The 18,210-nt window shown below is 45.3% G+C and overlaps 1 protein-coding gene across 9 annotated transcripts in view; it reads left to right on the top strand.

The window, feature by feature from the left end:
* The window catches only part of GPATCH8 (G-patch domain containing 8), a 54,491-nt gene that overhangs the window by 13,753 nt on the left and 22,528 nt on the right, over positions 1–18,210 (top strand). For 4 of the 9 annotated variants that reach the window (XM_042021570.1, XM_042021567.1, XM_042021571.1 and 1 more), the window contains 2 exons: positions 1,717–1,791; positions 9,640–9,712. In XM_042021570.1, coding sequence (XP_041877504.1) covers positions 1,717–1,791; positions 9,640–9,712 — 148 coding nt within the window. Of the gene's footprint in view, positions 1–1,716; positions 1,792–2,765; positions 2,801–7,527; positions 7,546–9,639; positions 9,713–18,210 lie in introns of those variants that run through there. The other 5 variants (XM_042021569.1, XM_042021568.1, XM_042021564.1 and 2 more) reach the window with 4 other exon arrangements.

Genomic DNA, 18,210 nt, shown 5'->3' with positions numbered 1-18,210 from the left:
ACACGCGCAGTCTGTGCATCCACACCATGCTGTCTCTGAGCATTATTAGCTTTCCAAAGCAGCTCAACGACTGCTTGTGCATAGTAAGTTTGCCTTCAGCTTCCTCCTTGAAGGCTGTCCAGAAAAAAAAAAAAGAGTGGGAGTGGATTTCTGCCTGCAGATTAAACCCCAAATTCACTCTGGAGAGGCCATGGGAAAGACGATGCCCAAGAGCAGAGCGTGGCCAGGGTGAATTTACCACCAGGGCCTGCAGATGATGGATGGGCTGGAAGTTGGGGCACCAGCATCAAAGCAGCTTCTCTTGGCACCAGGTTTTAGCCAAGATGTTCCCTTGCAGATTTGCATTGCTGCATAGGAACACTCCTTCCAGAGGATTTTTGGAGGCTGGTGCCTGGCTTGTAATATTCCAACCGTCAGTCTGTTACAACTGCAGTTTGCTCTTTCGCGTGCTGGCTTCCATTAAAATTCTTGCAGAAGAAAGAGTTGGTATTAGTGGAAGAAGGAGGGTGACAACATGTTTCTCTTGGCAGCAGTGCTGCGTGTTCCTGCTCCAAGGGATTGTGGAGCTGGGATGCAAATGAAACCTGCCAGGGGTTTGGTGTGCACGGAGCAGCCAGAGGTTCCAGTGGCACTGCAGGGCCTGAGGGGGAAGTGGGGGGTGACAGCCAAGGCTCGGCACCTCCTGGAGTTCCTATGACACTGAGCAGTGCCTGAAAATGTAGGAGAGCCCACTGAAACCACCCCCTTCAGTGGCTTTTGGGCTCATCCCAGCTGCAGGAATCTCACCTCTTTTGCTTCTGAGTTTGCAGCTGCAAAGTCTGAGTGTTTCCTTTCCAGGTCTGTGCTAGTGACAGTGGATGTGTTGCATCATGGACCTATTGAACAGCCAAAAATGGTTCACCATGTTTCCAATCTCAGGAATTTGAGGTTTCAGAAACCTCTAAAATTATGGCAGAGCTGCAGTAGAGGTGTTTGTTTTTCCTGAAATGGCCCTTCACTGGTGTCCCAGCACAACACTTGTTCTGGAGAGCAGAGCTTGTCATTGCCTCCCTAGCTCAGGAGCCTGCATGCTCAGTATCCACCCCAAAACGTGAGAAGATGCAATTTTTCCAAGGGGGATGGTGGTCAGCTGGCAGAGGGGCTGCTTCGGGTCAGGACTAAAGGCTGTGTGGTGTGTTGGAGGATTGCTTCCATGGACAAATCACTGTTCAGGTTTGTGGGAAGGGCTGCTGCACACCATGGACAAAACACTGTGGGCACAGGGACGGGTTTCCTTTGGTACCACTGTGGGGTTTTGTTGGTTTAAGGTCTGTAAAATCACATGTATCCCTCAAGCAAATTCCTGGTGCAGGGAAAGCCTTCTAGTGGTGGGGATATCCATTCCTGCTGTTCCTTGTCCTGTGTGGTTTCCATGCTGGCACTGGTGCTTATGCTCAGTGTTTTCATGGACTTTATAAAGAAAAAAATCCAGAAGTATTGTTATTGTAAATGTTTGGTATTTTCTCAACTTAAATAGTTTATGATTGTCATCAAATTGACTTAGTTTTTAGGGGTTTTTTGTCCTTGTAGCTGATACACTGATTTGAGCCTGTATTTAATAAGTTCGTTTGTTAGCAAAATTGTATCAAATATAACACTGTAACCAAAGCTGTCTGGACACTGAACTGTTGGAGGCGTGGGCTGTGCTGTGGAGCTGACCCTTGTTTTCTCTTGCAGGGCAATCACTTTGATCAGTATGAAGAGGGGCACCTGGAGATAGAGCAGGCGTCTCTAGACAAGCCCATCGAATCGGTAAGGCCCCCCCTTATCAGCATCATTCCCCCCGGAATTAGGCCGTGCTCGGATGGTACTTGATGTGAATGCAGTCAAATCTGATAGCAGTGGGCACCTTGTTGTCAGTGAGGGGTAATTGGTGGTAAACTGCATGCTGACCTTAAGTGGGCCTGGGATTTAATCTTGAAGTAGTCCTAAAAGTAAAACTTGAAATTTGAGTTCAACACGATATTTCAGGAATTATTTAAAATAATACATTCATTCATAGATATTTATTTTAAGTTTTTATATTTTTCTTTGAAGAATCAGTTTAATTTATATGTGAACCTGATGGAGTAGTATAGTAAAATATATTTTGATCCTTTTTAGTTTATATTTTTGGAAAACTACTGGTGTGTTTAAAGTGTTAAAATGACACCTGGCAGTATGGAGAGAGGGATCAGTGTTAGTCCAGCAGTCCTTCCCCATGGAGCTGAAATTGCTCTGAGCCTTTCTCTAAAGTTGCTTTACCTTGAGTTAGGTGTGGAGATTCCTGCTGTAAGATGGGGAAAAAGTAGGTTTTGTGTAGTTTAAATTTTTTAAGCTTTTTGGAGCTTTTTAATTTTTATCTTTGCAAAGCACCTCCTGCTGGTTTTAGACACAACAGCTTGTTCAGCGTAAACTGGACCCATATTTGGCATTTAAGTTTTCATTTTCAGTTTCCTTCAGAAACAAGAAAACTTGTAGTGAATAATCAAGGGACACTTAGTGGTGTTCTGATTAAGTCTAGCTAGAATTTTTGTTAAGAAAGTACTTGTCAAGTGTTTCTTTTCCCTATTAATTCAAGTTCTGTTAAAATTTCTCCACCTTAGCCCCTAGAAGAGCCAGTGTTAGCCAAAGCCCACTATATATTTTTGTTGGTGTGTAGGTTGGTGTTGTGTGTGTTTGTGTGCGTGTTAGATGTTTACCAAAAATTTACACAACTTGGGGTGTTCGACGTTTTTCTTCCGCAGCAGTTGGCCCATATTAGCTAAGCAGCCATGATCTGGTTTGTATTGCACGGTCTGCCTTTTTTAATTTCTTCTCTAGGGTTTCCTTTCCCCCTTCTTATTTCTGTTCTTCTGGTCCAGTGAACACTGCATATAGTACCTACTGTCTTAATGTGCTGGCATGATGCTAGATTTAGGCATGGCAGTAATTGATGACGCATGAGATAATGCTGCAGAGATGGGAATTGGTATTCACTGTTCTCCTGAATACTTCAGTCTTACCTTGGGACACGGGGATTTGAATTAAAATGCCAAGCTGGATGGAAATGTAATGGGAAGTACGTGTTGGTAGCCTGTTCTGGGCCACACTGGAAATTAGCATTTCAAAATAATTCAAATGCTGCTTACAGACTAGACTGGTTACCTGATTTCCAAAAGTGCTTTCCCAAACAGAGGAATAGAAGAGGTCACAGATCACATCTCTGGTGTTCCAGAGGGAACGATGCCTATGGAAGTGTGTAAAGCATGGGCAGGTACCCTGGGCCCACGTGGGCTCACTGTGCAGCTCTCATCATCCACAGGAGTAATGCTTTGTGCAGTTTGATTAATGCTGAACTGCAGCAGAAAATAATAAGTTAAATTATGGCTTTAATATTTTATTCATGTATATCTCTCACCATCCAAATGTCAGGACATTTTTAATCTTTACAACTCCTTGGTAGGTACAGTTCAACCTAATTGAAAACAGTTGGATGAGGAGGACAAGAGAATGGCTTATTTTGGGAGGAGAAGGAGTTAAAACCTCAAATTGTTCTTCAAAATAAAGTTTGTTCCGCTCTTCTTTTGTCTGAAAGAAGAGAATCACAGAATCATTAAGGTTGATTCTGAGCTCATCGAGTCCAACTGTTCCCCCAGCACTGCCAAGGCCACCCCTCACCCATGTCCCCAAATGCCACATCCCTGCAGCCTTTGAACCCTTCCAGGGATGGAGACTCCACCACTTCCCAGGGCAGCTGTGCCAGTGCTCATCCCAGGATTTCAAAGCTGCGGCTGCTGCACAGGGTGGGTTTTTGGCCTCCTGAACAAGCATAGTGTCAGAAACTGCAGTCAGGAACAAACTGCTGGTCACTTTTGAGGTTTCACATGGTCTTTGTAAAATACTTTGTTGATTCTTAAATTCTCCATCTGGGAAGCAGGAATTACTTTGTTGAGTTTCCTGACACCTGTGGATGTGATTTTGCTTCCACACTATTAAGATCAATGTGCTCTTTGAGTTGGCAAATTACATGCATTAACAGAAGGAACAGTTTCCTTGGCAGAATTCAGTGGGGCACCTCTCCTGCAAGATATTTCACCAGTCAAGGAGTGTTCATTCTGCCTTTTTGGCTTTTTTTTTTTTTTCCTTCTATTTTATGCTGTTTGCTCACCCAGAACCAAAATTGAGAGGGAAGGAGGAAAGGCAAATCTGTATTTTAGAACTACCACACATCTAAGTATTTTCAATATTAACGAATTGGTGTTTAATGCTTAACCAGTTCTCTGTTAGCAATCCAACTGGCCTTTTCTGTGGAATCTGCTCCGAGTCATGAGTGAGCCTGTGCTTCATGGTATGGAAGCAGTTTGGATGATGAACATCCTGTGTTTATAACCATGGCAGATCAAAGCACTTCCCAGTTAAAATGTCATTCTTCAGAGTGGGGAGTGGATGAAGTATATTCTCTTAACTGTGCTCCTTGCAGTTTCCCGCATCTTAGTGATACGAAGGTGCTCCAAAGCCTGCAGGTGTTTGGAGATGGGGGGAGGGTTTCCTGTGCCATGTCCCTGTGACAGTCCCCACTGATGTGAGTGACATCCATCTCTGCAGCATTATCTGTTGAGAGGTGCTGACTGTACTGCTACAGCATGCAACTCAAAGGTGGCTGGAAAAATAGGTTTGGGAGTCTACAGATCATTACAATGTTGAAACGTGTCCTCAATTAGCCTACTGGTGATGTTGTTCCTGTGGAAATCCTGCTGTGTACAGCTTGTTTAGGCCAAAGATGTCTGGACTGAAACATGCAACTCTAACCAGAGCACATTTATGGAAAACAGAGCTGCCAGGAGCTAGGGATGGACGTGGCCTGAACGAGTGCCAGCTGTTTTCCATTACTAAATTGCAGAAAATATTTCATACCAATGGACTCTTCAGAGCTGCAAATCCTGTTATTTTTTTCCCCCCGCAAGTAACATTTTTTCTTGTTGTGCTTTGAAAGATGCTGCACTTAGACTGGCTGTTCATGTCAGTGCAATCACTGGTGTCTGGTGTCCTTGAAAAATCAGAGCACTTCACCCTTTTTTTTAAATTCAAGAAGCTGCATGCATTTGTTTTGGGGCATTTTGAGTGCACTGAGTTCAGGTACTCGAACGGGAAGTCACAAATTATTGCAGCTTTAATAGAATCCAGATTTTCTTCACGTTAATTCCTTATCTCTACTTGTTTATTGAGTCTCTTTGCTGTGAATTCCTGGTTTTCCTCATCCCAGCAGTGCAGATGGAGTAGGAGACAGCGATAGACCCTTAGAACCCCCAAGGAGCAGCCCTGGCCCCGTGCAGGCAGTGTCAGGGGTCGACCCACGCCGTCACCGCTGCAGGTTGGAGGCCAGACTGGGAATCACCCACTTATCCTGGAGCTTGTTAGTTTGTCCTCGTCCTAACTAACAAATGTCCTTTCCCCCTCTCTCTAATGCTGCTCGGTGCCACGAGGAGCTCCTTGAGCCCCCCCGTGTCAGGCTGCAGTCGGTGGTGCTTTGACACCAGGGGCTGTTGCAGCCTGGCCGAGCCGGAGCCGGGGTTGTCGCACTGGAAATCTGTACGGATCTGTGGACTCCACTAGTTCCAAAGTGTCATTTGATGAGGCTGCTGATTTGACATTTAGCAGCAGCCATATGTGGACAGCGCTATAAATAATGTGCTTCTGGAAGCTGAATGGTGTAGCATTACTATTTGGCTTTTCTCTCTGGTCTTCATTGTGTCATCTGTAGTGAGCTCTAGGTTTTGTTTTGGGAATCTTTTCAACCTCTTGTTTGCATGGGTTCACCCAGTAGCATCCGATCCTTGCTTATAGATTCCTCCATACACAGTCAGCACAGCTTACAATCCACTCAAGAGAGGAATGGTTCCTGCCTGTGCCGGGATGAACGATGGGATCACGGGGATCTCATGGAAAACCTGTGCTAGGCAAAACTGGTGGTGTGGGTTATGTCCCACAGGCATCATCAAAACCTTGGGCTTCTTCTACCCATCTTTCAATTGTAAGCTATTTTCTTTTCTATTGGCCAGGATCTTTTTCAGAAATTTGTGCTGGGGATATCCCGCTCAGGAATCACTGATCCCCATGGAAAGCAACCAAGGGCCTCTTGTCAGGGCACAGGATGGGGAACTGGGGAGGCCAGTTTGAGCTGGTGGAGCCAGGTCACTTTGGATGAGGTTTTTCCAGAGTAGCTCACCCAGCTCTGTGAAGTTTTGGTGGACCCAAGTCCTTACATTTCCTACACCTTTGGAAAAATTATGCTTTGTCATTAAAGCAGGGCTCTCCATCAGGGCTGCCCAGCTCTAGAGCTGGGGTTGTTCAACTCAGAGCTGCCAAGCCATTCTCCCTGCAAGGAGCATCCCACAGCCTGTGCCCACAGGGTCCAGGAGAGCTCCTTTGCCCACCCAAACACCTATTGGGAGACTTATTTTGGCTGCCTCAATAATTTTTCTTGTGGCTGTAACACAAGGAGCTCCCAAATGGCAGAGGAAGAAAGTGAGGAGATTTGTGCCAACCCTCTGCTGAGAAATGAGGGGTGTCCTCCTAGGGCTGGGGTGTTTCTGTGGATCACTGCAGCTCTTCTGTAGGAAAACTGCTGCAGTGTGAGGATAGTCTTTTCAAAAGGAATGACAGCTCTTGACATGGACGGGAAGCTTGCTGTGAAAACCCCCATCTTTTCTGTGTGAAAGTAGCTGTACTTTTACAGAACTTTCACTTAAAAATGCAATTAAAAAAAAGCTGTCAGCTGTTGCAGCAGTTGCTGTCCCATGTCACGTTTTGGTCCCAGTATCCCTGGCTATTCCCCAGGCTCTGCAGACAGGCTCTCACGTGGCAACCAAGCAAGCCTGGCCTTCCATAATTTAATTTTTAGGGCAGCATTTGCACTGAAGAGCAGTTCTGTCAGTCTCCCTCCATCAGAGGTCTGGGATAGCCATTGGAAAAGGAGGGAGGAGCTGAACATGGCCAGAAAGGAGCAAAATGATGGCCAGGTCCTAACTCACATGTTAGTTTTAAATTATTAAAGTTGTTCTCCTTATTGAGTGCAACGGAAGATGCTCCATTTCAATTGAATAGGATCTAAAATTAGGGAGTAGTTCCACTGCATAAACAGACAAATGGAAAAGACTGGGGTGGGGAGACAACCCCTTCCTGGGAACTGACACAGGGCAATGCTCAGGCATAATTCCAATTTATGTCAAACAACTTGGGACCATCCTCTTGAGTGGGTCTGTAAAAGTGGTGCTAATGTGTATAACCTTTCTAAATTTTTCTTTTTCCCTTTAACATTTGTTTCCCCCTTCACTGTGTCAGTCACAACACACCGCTCTTGAATCTCCCAGCTGGTCTTGACTTGTTGAATTTATTTTGTGCTTTCACTCTTCTTTAATAAATACATTACTTGCAAGCAGTGAATTGAAAACAAAGCAAAAGAAAAAACTACCATTAGTGATTGGACAGTTTCTTACTTTGTGTTACATTTAACTGTTCTTTTGACAGCCCAGTTTTTAAAGCCAGGTTCGTATGGAAATGCTTTCACTCCACTTGCACTGCTTTTGGAATAGCGTTCTGCTTCATCTGTCTTTATTTTAGTGCATTCATAACACACGCAGTCAGCACAATGTCTCATCTCCACTTGGCCAAGACTGCAGAGTACTCCTTGTCCTTTGGATTTTTTTTCTCTTTTTTTTTTTTTTTTTTTCTTTTTGGAAAACGCAGCCATTTTTGTCAGCACCGGCTTTTAGATTCAATGATCCTTTGTCAGGGTAGGACAATTAGTGCCTTTTCCCAAACATATCCCAGGCTCCAGCCCCTCTCTGCCAGGACGGGGCACTCTGTGGCCATTGGGATTGGCCTGACCAGGTGTGCCTGCAGGTAAGTTTTCCTGTCTTCCCAACAGACAGCCTCTCCATGGTGCTTGTAGTGGGGATCCATCCTTGTTTCTTTTTCCTTTTTTGTTTTTTTCTTTTTTTTTCTTTTTCTTTCTTTTTTTTTTTTTTTCCATTTAACCTTTTGTCCCCAGAAGTTTCCTTACTTCTCCTGGTTTAATTTTTTTTTCCATGTAGTTCTAATTATGTCCTGGGGCAGAGCCGGTAGTGTGGGGAAAATGTACATTATTTCTTGGGAAATACAGGAATACGAAATGTCTTACTTTACTAGGATATCAGAAAAAAATCCAAAATTTGTACTTGATAACATCTTTTTGAGGAAAAATGTATCCATGCAGCCAATATCTTTGGGAAGGTTGTGCCTTTTGAGCTGATTCACCAAAGTTGTGTAAACCCTGTGGTCATTTTCTTCACTGTGGAGTGACAAAACCTACTCTGGTTTCTGTTGATGACTTCATTATTTAATTAAAGAAACCTTCAGCATATAGATATAATTATTATTTAGGATTCCGTGTACCACTCAGTGTTCTGGAGTCACGTCCCGTTACAATTCAGGATATTTCTGTGGTATCTCGGGTTGTGGTTTGCCTGATGATAATTAATAATCAACAAGTTCATATCTGATTTTGATTTTTATTTTTTGTGATTAGAAGGTGAACATGGTCCCAGCCAAGACTCCTTCTTTGAGGATCTGGTCACTGCTTGTAACTGGGTGAACTGGTCACTGAGGGCGAGCTGGCAGATTGAGATGGTTCGAGGGTGCTGTGAGTGCTCTGCTCTTTGTCTGGGGGCAGAAACCTTGCATAAAACACAACAATTTCCACACTGAGCCCTGCTCAGCCCCATTGCCAAAAGCTGACACTTAATTGCTGCGTCAGTACTTTTCCACTTATTCTAAAACAGCTTTTTTTTTTAGGAAGATGAGACATTATGCTTATTGTTTCCCCTACATGCACTAATGGTTCCTTGCTGTTAACTTATTGCTAGGCCTGTTTCATTCTAACATCTTAGTATTTTTGTTAGTTTACATGTGAAATGCATCACCCAGTCTGTGCTTGAGCTCATTTTATTTAATTGATTTTTTTTTTGTTTTGTTTTACTAACCTCACTGTTTTTTCAGTTTAATATTGGCTGCATGCTAGTTTATATATATATACATATATAAAAAAAAAACCAATCAAGTCTAGCCTGGATTTTGCTCTGATTGTGTTTTGGTTTCTAGTGGTGGGGCAGTCTTGCACTTACAACTTACTCAGTATTATAAAAGCCTGACACACAAACAAAATGACTAAACACATTGTAGATTTTCTTTACAAAAAAAAAATCTTAAGTGGTGCTGTCTAGGTGATGGATATGATTGTATAAATAGCTTGATTTTATGCTTTTTACTGTCAATTTTTATTGGTACACTTTATTTTCTCCCACATTGCTTTCTATTTTTATTATTTTTTTATTTCTTTTAAATGTGATGCACAAAAGTTGCCCAGCACACCATCAGAAAGTGACCGTCCCCAATACCCATCCCCCTGGAAAAATTCTAGCCAGCAATTTTTGACATTTGTCTTTCCCTTTATTGGGCATATATTGCCTTTCCAGTAGCATTTTTTTGCATGCATATATATGTAGAAAAATCTCTTGCTCATCACATGTTTAAATGTCAGCGGGAAGGGAAGAATATATTATTGGAATATTTTTGGTTTGTTTTCTCTGTTCTGTCTGTCAGGATAATATTGGACACCGCTTACTCCAGAAACATGGGTGGAAGCTGGGCCAGGGATTGGGAAAGTCACTGCAGGGTAAGTCCAGTCCCTTGTGTCTGAAACCTTCAACTCCAGCCTTGGTCTTTAACAAAATTATTTCTGCGTTTTGTTCCTAGATTAGATTTTCTTTCCGTTATTAATATATCCAAACGAGTGCACTGTTGAGTTTCAGATCTGGCATTTTGCAAGTGGAAGCTGCTGCCTCACTTGTTGGTACAGGTTAGAGGTGTGTGTGTGGTGGGTGTGTGAGAGTCATCGTGGAGGGAGGAGGATTCACTTCCTCCACACTGACAGGGAGTGGTGCAGCTTCAAACTGTGCTGATGCTTTGGTATTAAAAGAATTAAAGATTTGAGGTAGTTCCCATGATCTGTCAGTGCTCACAGGGGTCAGAAGCCATTAGAAGGCCAGTAAAAGGCCACTGAAGATGGAAAGTGGTGGCAGAGGTTCTCTGGATGGGAGAGGCTCACTCCTGGTTTCTCCACAGGACTGTCACGAGTTGGACTTATTTCCGTTCCCAGCAGTTTGCCAGGGATTTAGCAAATCTCACTGGCACACTAAAGTGCTGGTTGAACCAGCACACCTGGTCCCCTTGCTGTCTTGAGCCTAAATTCTTCCTGTGACACTAAGCCCCATTTCTGTAGAAACCTGTGGAAGTGTTTGAAGCTCAGGTGTGCCCTGAGCCCTCAGAATAACTCACTCGTGTTCCCATGCCCGTAGTCTGAAGACCTGGGAGCTTGTAATCCGTCTTCATGAGGGAGCCCGTTAGAGATGGGGGTGTCTGTGCTGTGGAGGACTGTGCAGAGGTAACGAGTTCTCCAAACTCTGGGAATGCCTATTAATCCCTCAGACTAAGGCTCTCTAACCTCTCAGGCAGGATTGCCTTGCTGGTTAATGCTTCTGGCTTCCTCTAACTCGGTTTTGTTGGAGTTCTCTGGTTAATGCATGGCACTCTCCAGTCCTTTCATGTTCCTGCTGGGGCCAGACCTCAGGGTGGGGTTGTAGTTGTCACCTCTGGGCCTTTCCTGTGGCATGTGGGATGTACATCATGGGTGGAACTTGGTGTGTTCTCTCTTTTGGGTGCCCTGTATTGCTCTGTGTGTCACCAGTGTGGAAACACAGAGACTTGAAAGAAGGAAAAGCCTTGTCCTGGCCCTGGGTGAATCCCAAGGTACAGCCCAAGGGCCCAGGGTGCTGCAGGCTCTGATGTGATGAGGTGAACGTGGATTATGGGACTGATTATAGGTCTGGAGTTGGGGTAGGGGGTGGTGCTATTGCCGTGTCCCATGGGCTGAGCAGGAATTTGCACTTTGAGACTTGTCCAGATTTAGATGTTCCCACTGTGCCTCTCGCTACGCTGGAGCTGTTCCAGATCTCTCACAAATCATTGGAGCTCTGGTGATTTGGACTGTGTGGAAGCTACACGCAAATCATGGATTTGGGCTGTGAGGGTTTCCTGTGCCTCCTGCATGGTCACAGAAACACAGGAGTAAAAATAACCCACCCAGTTTAACCCAGTTCAGTGGTGAAACCATCCTAATGTAGGCTTTGGAGTGTGTGCAGGAATTTCAGCGCTTTTGGAAGGGAAAAGTGCCCCGTCCAGCTGGCAACCAACTTCTCCAGGCAGAGGCAGGCAGAGGATGTGGAAGGGATGCTGCTGCTGCTCCAGCTTTTCTCCTCAGAGTTCTCAGCAGCTAGAGCCTGTGCCTGTTGCCTGTGGCATTGGTGATGATAGTGTTTGGAGTGTTTAATTCATTATCCGGTGACCTTTCTGCATGAATCTCAGATTGGCCCAAAAATCCAAATATAAAATGTCAGGAAGGAAACATTTGCATCCAATTTTAATCTTAACTCTAGGAGCTTGAAGAGTGAAGTCATTTGATGTGCAGTGAGAAGGGAGGAGCAGAACAGAAGTTCTTCCCCTCTTCCACATTCCCTTGTTCAGGAAAGACCAGGAGAGGTTTCTAAAGAGATGCAGATGTGTTCCTGTTAAACTCTTCTTGCTTCACACTGTGCTTGAGCCTAAAATCTTACGCAGCCTGTGGTGAGGAGGTGCAGCCGAAACAACCCCTTCAAGCAGCCTGGAGCTGTAGGTGTGGTGTCTGACCTCCTGCACAAGGTCCTTACATCAAACTCCCAAAAAGTTTGGGTTACATGTATGGAATTGGTACTGCATTCATCTACTTTCTGTGCACTTTGGCTTAGAAGGAAGTGGATGAGTTCAGCATGCTGAGTTTTGTGATACAGCTTTTAAATTCTAGATGTTCATCTGAGCTGGGGCTCCCTCTTTAGTTCTGTGAATCCCAAAGTGATGCTGTGTTACATTTGCCAGGCAGAAATGTTTCTTTCTTGTAGTCAGGCCCTTGTGGTGTTGATCAATGAGAACCTCACGCTGCAGGACCGTACCCTGTGGTGGGTTCCTTCATCCTGACTCCCCACTGGTGGATGGGACCCAGTGGTGACAGTGCTGAGCTGTCTCTGGGTGGTACCTGCAACAGCCTAAAATCCACACTTGCCAATTGCTGGTGGTAAAAATCTGCTGGTACAACGTGGCTGCTTCTCAGGAAAATTCCAGAGGCAGAGGTGTTTTGTACCCCCCGGGGCAGCTACCTTGTGGTGTAAATCTTGTTACTGAGAAGAGCTGAGCCCTTGGGTAGGGAAGCCCTCAGCCCATGCCCTGTGTGACGTGGCTGTCACCAGGGCAGCTGTGTTCTGGCCAAAACATCTTCATCTTTCACTGAATTTGGGATGTGTGCTGAGTGGAGCATCAGGCAGGGGCCTCTGACCACACCAGTGCTGGAATCCTGGTTCAGAGACACTCATAAGGAATTCAGCAGAATCATCCTTCAGCTCGTCTCTTTCCCTGATGTTTTTCATCATTTTTTCCCCACAAACAACTTGTGTTATATTTGGACATGGTGCTTCAGCTTGCTAACAGCCAGTGAATATGAAAAAGCAGGAGTTGCCAGTTGACAGGGATATTTTTTAATTTGGAAAGTATGGCTTAGGGAGACACTTCCATGGAGATGTATGATGGTTGTGCTCTGACAAGTGAGAAAATGGTGATTGTAGCCTGTTTTATCCTTGGGGGAACACCTGTAGTTGATAATCCAGAATTTTGTGGTCTCCTGAAAAAATGAAACGAGAAAAGATTGGTTAAAAACATTGCCTGACCTTCGTGTGAAGTCCTGTGCTAAATGAGCCCAAGGATTTTGAATAAATCAGGAGTTACGTAAGTCAGGAGGGGAATGAGAGGGCTGAGGGAAATCTGAATTCAACCACACTCTAATGATTTCTCTTGGAATGAGTATTCCCCATTAAGTTAAAGTAGTATTATGAAAAGCCAGGAGACTGACGTGCGGAAGTGGGATAATTTGAATCATACATTTGAAAATATTTTTATAAGCTCTTTGCCTATTTTCCGTCAAATTTTTTGACGAATCTTGTTTAAAAAAATAATTGTGCTGAGAACTTACGGGTTTTTTTTTTCTTTTGGACTTGTGTGTTTAAGATGAAGTAATAGTACTCTAGAGGTATATCTGTGAGACTAAAGCCAGTAGTTTAATTTCATTTAATTAGACCAGGGGAAACTGAGTAGGTTATCCTGCTGTTTCCTGGGTCATTGCAGGGCCTGGGGAGGGTGGGCAGCTCTGCAGGAAGGGTTTGGAGAGGGCAGGAGGAAGGTTTGTTGTTTACTGGCTATATGGAGGTTACTCTGAGGAAGGATTGACCAGCTCAGGTCCAGCTCATCCTTAGCCAGTCTGGGTAGCAACTGTAATTATTCAACACAGATTTGCCTCTCTAAAGTTCTCTATTAAGTAAATATTCTTGCCTGATTGCAGCCTTGACCCTTTAAAAACAGCCCCACTGCCTGTACAGAAGCAGTTACAAGTTCCCCCACACCACAAGCTGTGCCCTATATGATTAATTTGATATGTTTAAAAGTATTGATTTACTTCACATTCCCACAGTATTCCGAAGACCAGGATTATCCTGATCTTTTGTGGTATCTCTGAGAGGTGAATCCCAATCTAGTACTTTGCTATGGCAACAGAAATCACACGATTTGTCATGGCAGAGCTGCTCCTCAGTGTCTCAGTTGTGAATCAAACAGCTCAGGTAATGTGGGGGCTCAGTACAGCTCTGGAATTTCTGTGTGTTTGCTCCTCAAGAACTGCCGCAGCTCATTCAGCACTTGGTTATTGTCATGAAAATGCTCAGAGTGAAACGAAAAGGAGTTTCAAGGTGGGTGGCTGCTGGTCTGTACTGGGACTTGGATTATCTCCAGTACTCAGGAAATAGAAGCAGCAGGTAGTTCTGTTTAGGGCAGGGATGTCCCTTTTTGGGCAGGTCCTTGCAGTGGCAGGAACTTCCCCTGTAGCCTTTGGTCCTGAAGAAATGCCTTCTGTCCCAATTCATCTTCCTATTTAGTAATAACTTCCTTCATGTTTGCTTACGTTTTTAGCCAAGTTTTGGCATCATTTCAGTGTAACTGTTCTGGAAGAGTGGCTTTGATCTCCCTGGGGAGCAGCTCTGCTGATGTAACGCGCGAGGAGAGGGCAAGGCCGTGCCTGTGTCCCCAGGAGCTCTTGGCAGTGCCATGTGGAGCTGGGAACCCCTCCTGCATCCTTGTTCCCTTCCACTCAGACTGAAAGCAGTGAAGCTGCACAGACTGTCAGGGCAGTGCTGTTCCTGTTGATCAAGGTGTGCCCCGCACTGATTGTATAAATCATCCTGGTGATACGGGGAGCAGCAGTTAATAAAAAGTGCTTTGGGTTTCTTTTATCCTTTTGTGAGTACATCTAGCTAGGTAGCAAAGTCAGGTATAGCAAATGTGTTAGCAAATGCTAAAATTCAGTTCCTCCATCAAGCTGTATTATTGTTGCGTGGTTTTCAATTAAAAGAAAAAGCACAAGTGGATTTGTGCTCTGACTTGCAAATTCTGTGAGGATAAATATAGTCAGCACTCCTCCCCTCAGCATCACTATGGTGCAGTTCTTCTTTGGCACATTCCTCCCTAAATCTGTTCAGAAAAGGGAAAACATTCCCTCTTGGTCCAAGGGCTGAGCAGGGTGGAAGAGCAGAAACGTCTGACGAGTGCTGGAAGCTGCTCAGGGCTGCAGGTGAAGCCGTGATCCCACGGCTCAGGCAGGAAATATCCTCTCCCTGGCAGCCCCTGGGGTGATCCCTGGCTGTGGGATGAAGCCGGATCTGAGTCCCTGTTCCAAGGCAGTGCCAGGTGGCTGCGGGCGCTGCCTTTGCTGGATGTTCCTCGGGCTGTGGGGAGCAATAAACAGCTCTGACCACTCAAGCAACTGAGATCAGTCACAAATGTGATCGCTTGGCAGCTGCAGCTTGGAGAAATGAGCTCAGGGTTTGAATTCCAAGGTCTTGAATCCTGGTGCTGTCACCCGCTCGCCAAATGGCTTCAGCTCGGCTATTAATGTGTTTTCCATTTGTTGGGTCCTCTGATCTCGTGGAGGCAGACGGTGAATGTGTGTCAGGCCTGTGAACATGGAACAATGAGCATCTGAGGGGTGTTAGATTTCTTTCTGGGTTTTGGAGCCTTGTAATAAATACAAGAAAATACAGGAGAGGCAGATAAAAATGCTTAACAGTGCCTTTATTCATTAGTTATGGGTTGGTTTGGCAACCTTACCCAAGAAATAGCTGTGAACACTCTCTTATCTTCTTATATCTTCACATGTCATCACGGGAACCTCAATCCTGGCATGGAGGAACGTTTCCATGCTTGTGTTTGCAACACAAATCACTGCAGTGGTTTTAAGAGGGATATTCTCATGCGAACTCAGGTTGAGAAACCTGGGTGCTGTGGCTGCTGTCATCATACCCATCTTCACTGCTGTGTTAAACCCCAGCAGACCACAGACTGAAAGGGAGGGTTTGCTCAATGCCTCAGTGTCCTTTGGAGGATGCAGTTGCCCTGTTGTTTGCTTTTGGAGGTGCAAGATCCTTCCCTTGATTCCAGGTGGTGAGTTTGTGTTGCTTGAGTGGGTGTAGCCGGTGAGATCTGAAATCCTTGTGCTGTCAGTGCCACGTGTTACTGTGACAGACGGCCTTCGCCTGGCTCGGAACAAGGCCTTCTGGCCCTTTGTGCTGGTGCAATGGAAGAGCAGTTTTATTAAAGTGGGAGAGATGAGTGTGGGGAAGGGAGAGGCCGTGGCCATGCACAACCTGCCTCGCTCCTCAGTGCAGCCCTGAATCAGACCAGACCCTTCAGCCCTGTCTGCTTACCAAGATGTACACAGACAGCAACTCTTGCCTCGAATTTCTGTCCTAAATCAACCAGTAATTGTGTTCTTGCTCCAACACTTTCTGTGTTGCTCTTTAATCCATTGCCCAGCATTTGGCTAGGAATGTTTTTTGACCCAGACTTCACTATGTTCCTTCCCCTGCAAAAGTTCAAGGAGCTCTGCTTGGTGCCTCAGTGTCAAACCTCAGCTTGGTTTTCTGCAAGTGTCACCCTTGGTTTGTGTGTCTGCAAAGTTTTGAGCTCCCATTGGAAGTTTTCCATGTGATTGGGGTGTTTACAACTTGACTTTCTCTCATCATTTCTCCTCTGCTTAGTAAGGATTAAATTCACAGTGCAGTTTCTGTGTTCTTGGAAAACACTTTCTTCTCTCTGGAACTTTGTTTGCCACTGAGGATGATGGACCTTTGTTTGAATCTCTTGATTGTTTATACCCCTTCCAGAAATCTGACATAAACAGGATGATCTCACAAATCTAATTCCCAAAGGGGACCAGGATTAAAGCTTGCCCTTGTTTGCTTATTTGCTTCTTGCAGCAATTGGAATGAGTTTGGTAATGTGGTGTCATTTTTAGCCAGTGAGGAGCACCCCAGGCTTGTGCACCAGTGAAAATGAGTGGATTTTCTCTCCTCTCCCCTTCTGAGGTACTGAATGAGGAGGCTGAATTTTCAACAGGACAGGTCTTGCTTCCTCATAGACTCTTAGGGAGCCCCGTGCTGCCAAGGCCACCACTAACCCATGTCCCCAAGTGTCACATCTACACAGCTTTTAAATCCCTCCAGGGATGGGGACTCCACCACTGCCCTGGGCAACCTCTGCCTGGGCTGGACAACCCTTTCCATGAAGAAATGTCCCCAGTATCCAACCTAAACCTTCCCTGGCACCATTTGAGGCTGTTTCCTCTTGTCCTGTCACTTGTTTCCTGGAAGCAGAGCCCAACTCCCCTGGCTGTATCGAAATGGTCCCAGGAGTGTTGAGTGTTGTAAAATCCTCGTCTTTGAAAATGCGGCTCATTCATGAGCACAGTGACTCCTCCCCATCTCCCCCTTCCCAGACAGTGCAGCTGAAGGTGAGCCCTGTGTCCCTATGGATCCATTCCTGCAGGTGTTGGTTGCTGACTCCAGACACCTGTTTCCCTTCCAGAGCCTGCAGTGGGGTTTGTACTGACTGAACACACCAACCTTTATCCACCAGAGAAACCCAGTGCTGTGGTCATGAAACTGCCCTGCACACAGCTGAGGGATAGTCCCTTTCCAGGAGCAGCTAAAACTCCCTGCAAAGTTGTGTCTGACTGTGGGTTTCAGTTGCAGCATAAAGATAATGAATAAGGAGAAATCCTCCATGTCCAACAAGATCAGATCCTGTTGTCTGTGTCCTCTGGAAACGCTGAGTTTATGAAATTCTCCTCTGGTGACAAGTGTGATATCAATCAGTCCTCTAGGATTGCATCCTACAAAGCTCGTACCTGGGGGGAATTTCTATGAAGATGTCAACAAAACAAGCAGGATTACAGTTGTGTTCCTTCTGTGGTGCTTACACACTGTGCATAAGGGACACACTGAAAGAGATTTGATGGAATTATGTTAACACTGAATTTTTGGGGTAATTTTTTTTTTTATTCCTGTCTGAATGTCTCTTTAGCGGAGAAACTTACCTGTTGGGATAGGACAAGGAGTTGGTGTTAGAAATTTTAATAAGGATCAATTTACATCAGATACTGGGAAGAAACTCTTCTTTGTGAGGGTGGGGAGGCCCTGGCACAGGGTGCCCAGAGAAGCTGTGGCTGCCCTGGATCCCTGGATGTGTCCAGGGCCAGGTTGGATGGGGCTTGGAGCAGCCTGGGATAGTGGAAGGTGTCCCTGCTCGTGGCAGGGGGAGGAACTAGTTTTTAAGTTCCCTTCCAACTCGGACCATTCTGGGATTCTGTTGCCATGATGCTGTTTTTGGAGGGAGGAGTTCCCCTGAATCTGCAAACCTGATGAAAACTGTGTTCTGTTTTGACTTGTTAAAAACAGGATAAAACATGGGTTGGTGTTGCCAATGCCGGTGTTTCCAGATGGGCTCAGATGGCAGCTCCGGCTGGGATATTCCCATTCCAAAGGGCAGAGCAGCACCCGTGCCATGTCCAGAGCCAGAGCATGGCCCTGGAGCCACAGTCGTCCATGTGCAGTATGACCTGTGTCTGATACCAAAGCCCTGAGGCCTTAGGATGAATTTTCCCAAGATTTATTAATTTATAGCACTGGGGGGGGGGGGGGGGGGGGG

Source organism: Corvus kubaryi, unplaced genomic scaffold, assembly GCF_017639235.1.
Source record: "Corvus kubaryi isolate FWS band 111438036 unplaced genomic scaffold, C.kubaryi_AGA036_p1.0 37152, whole genome shotgun sequence".
Classification (NCBI taxonomy): Eukaryota; Metazoa; Chordata; class Aves; order Passeriformes; family Corvidae; genus Corvus; species Corvus kubaryi.
Note: the sequence above shows the minus strand (reverse complement) of the source record. Positions and strands in the feature narration are given on the sequence as shown.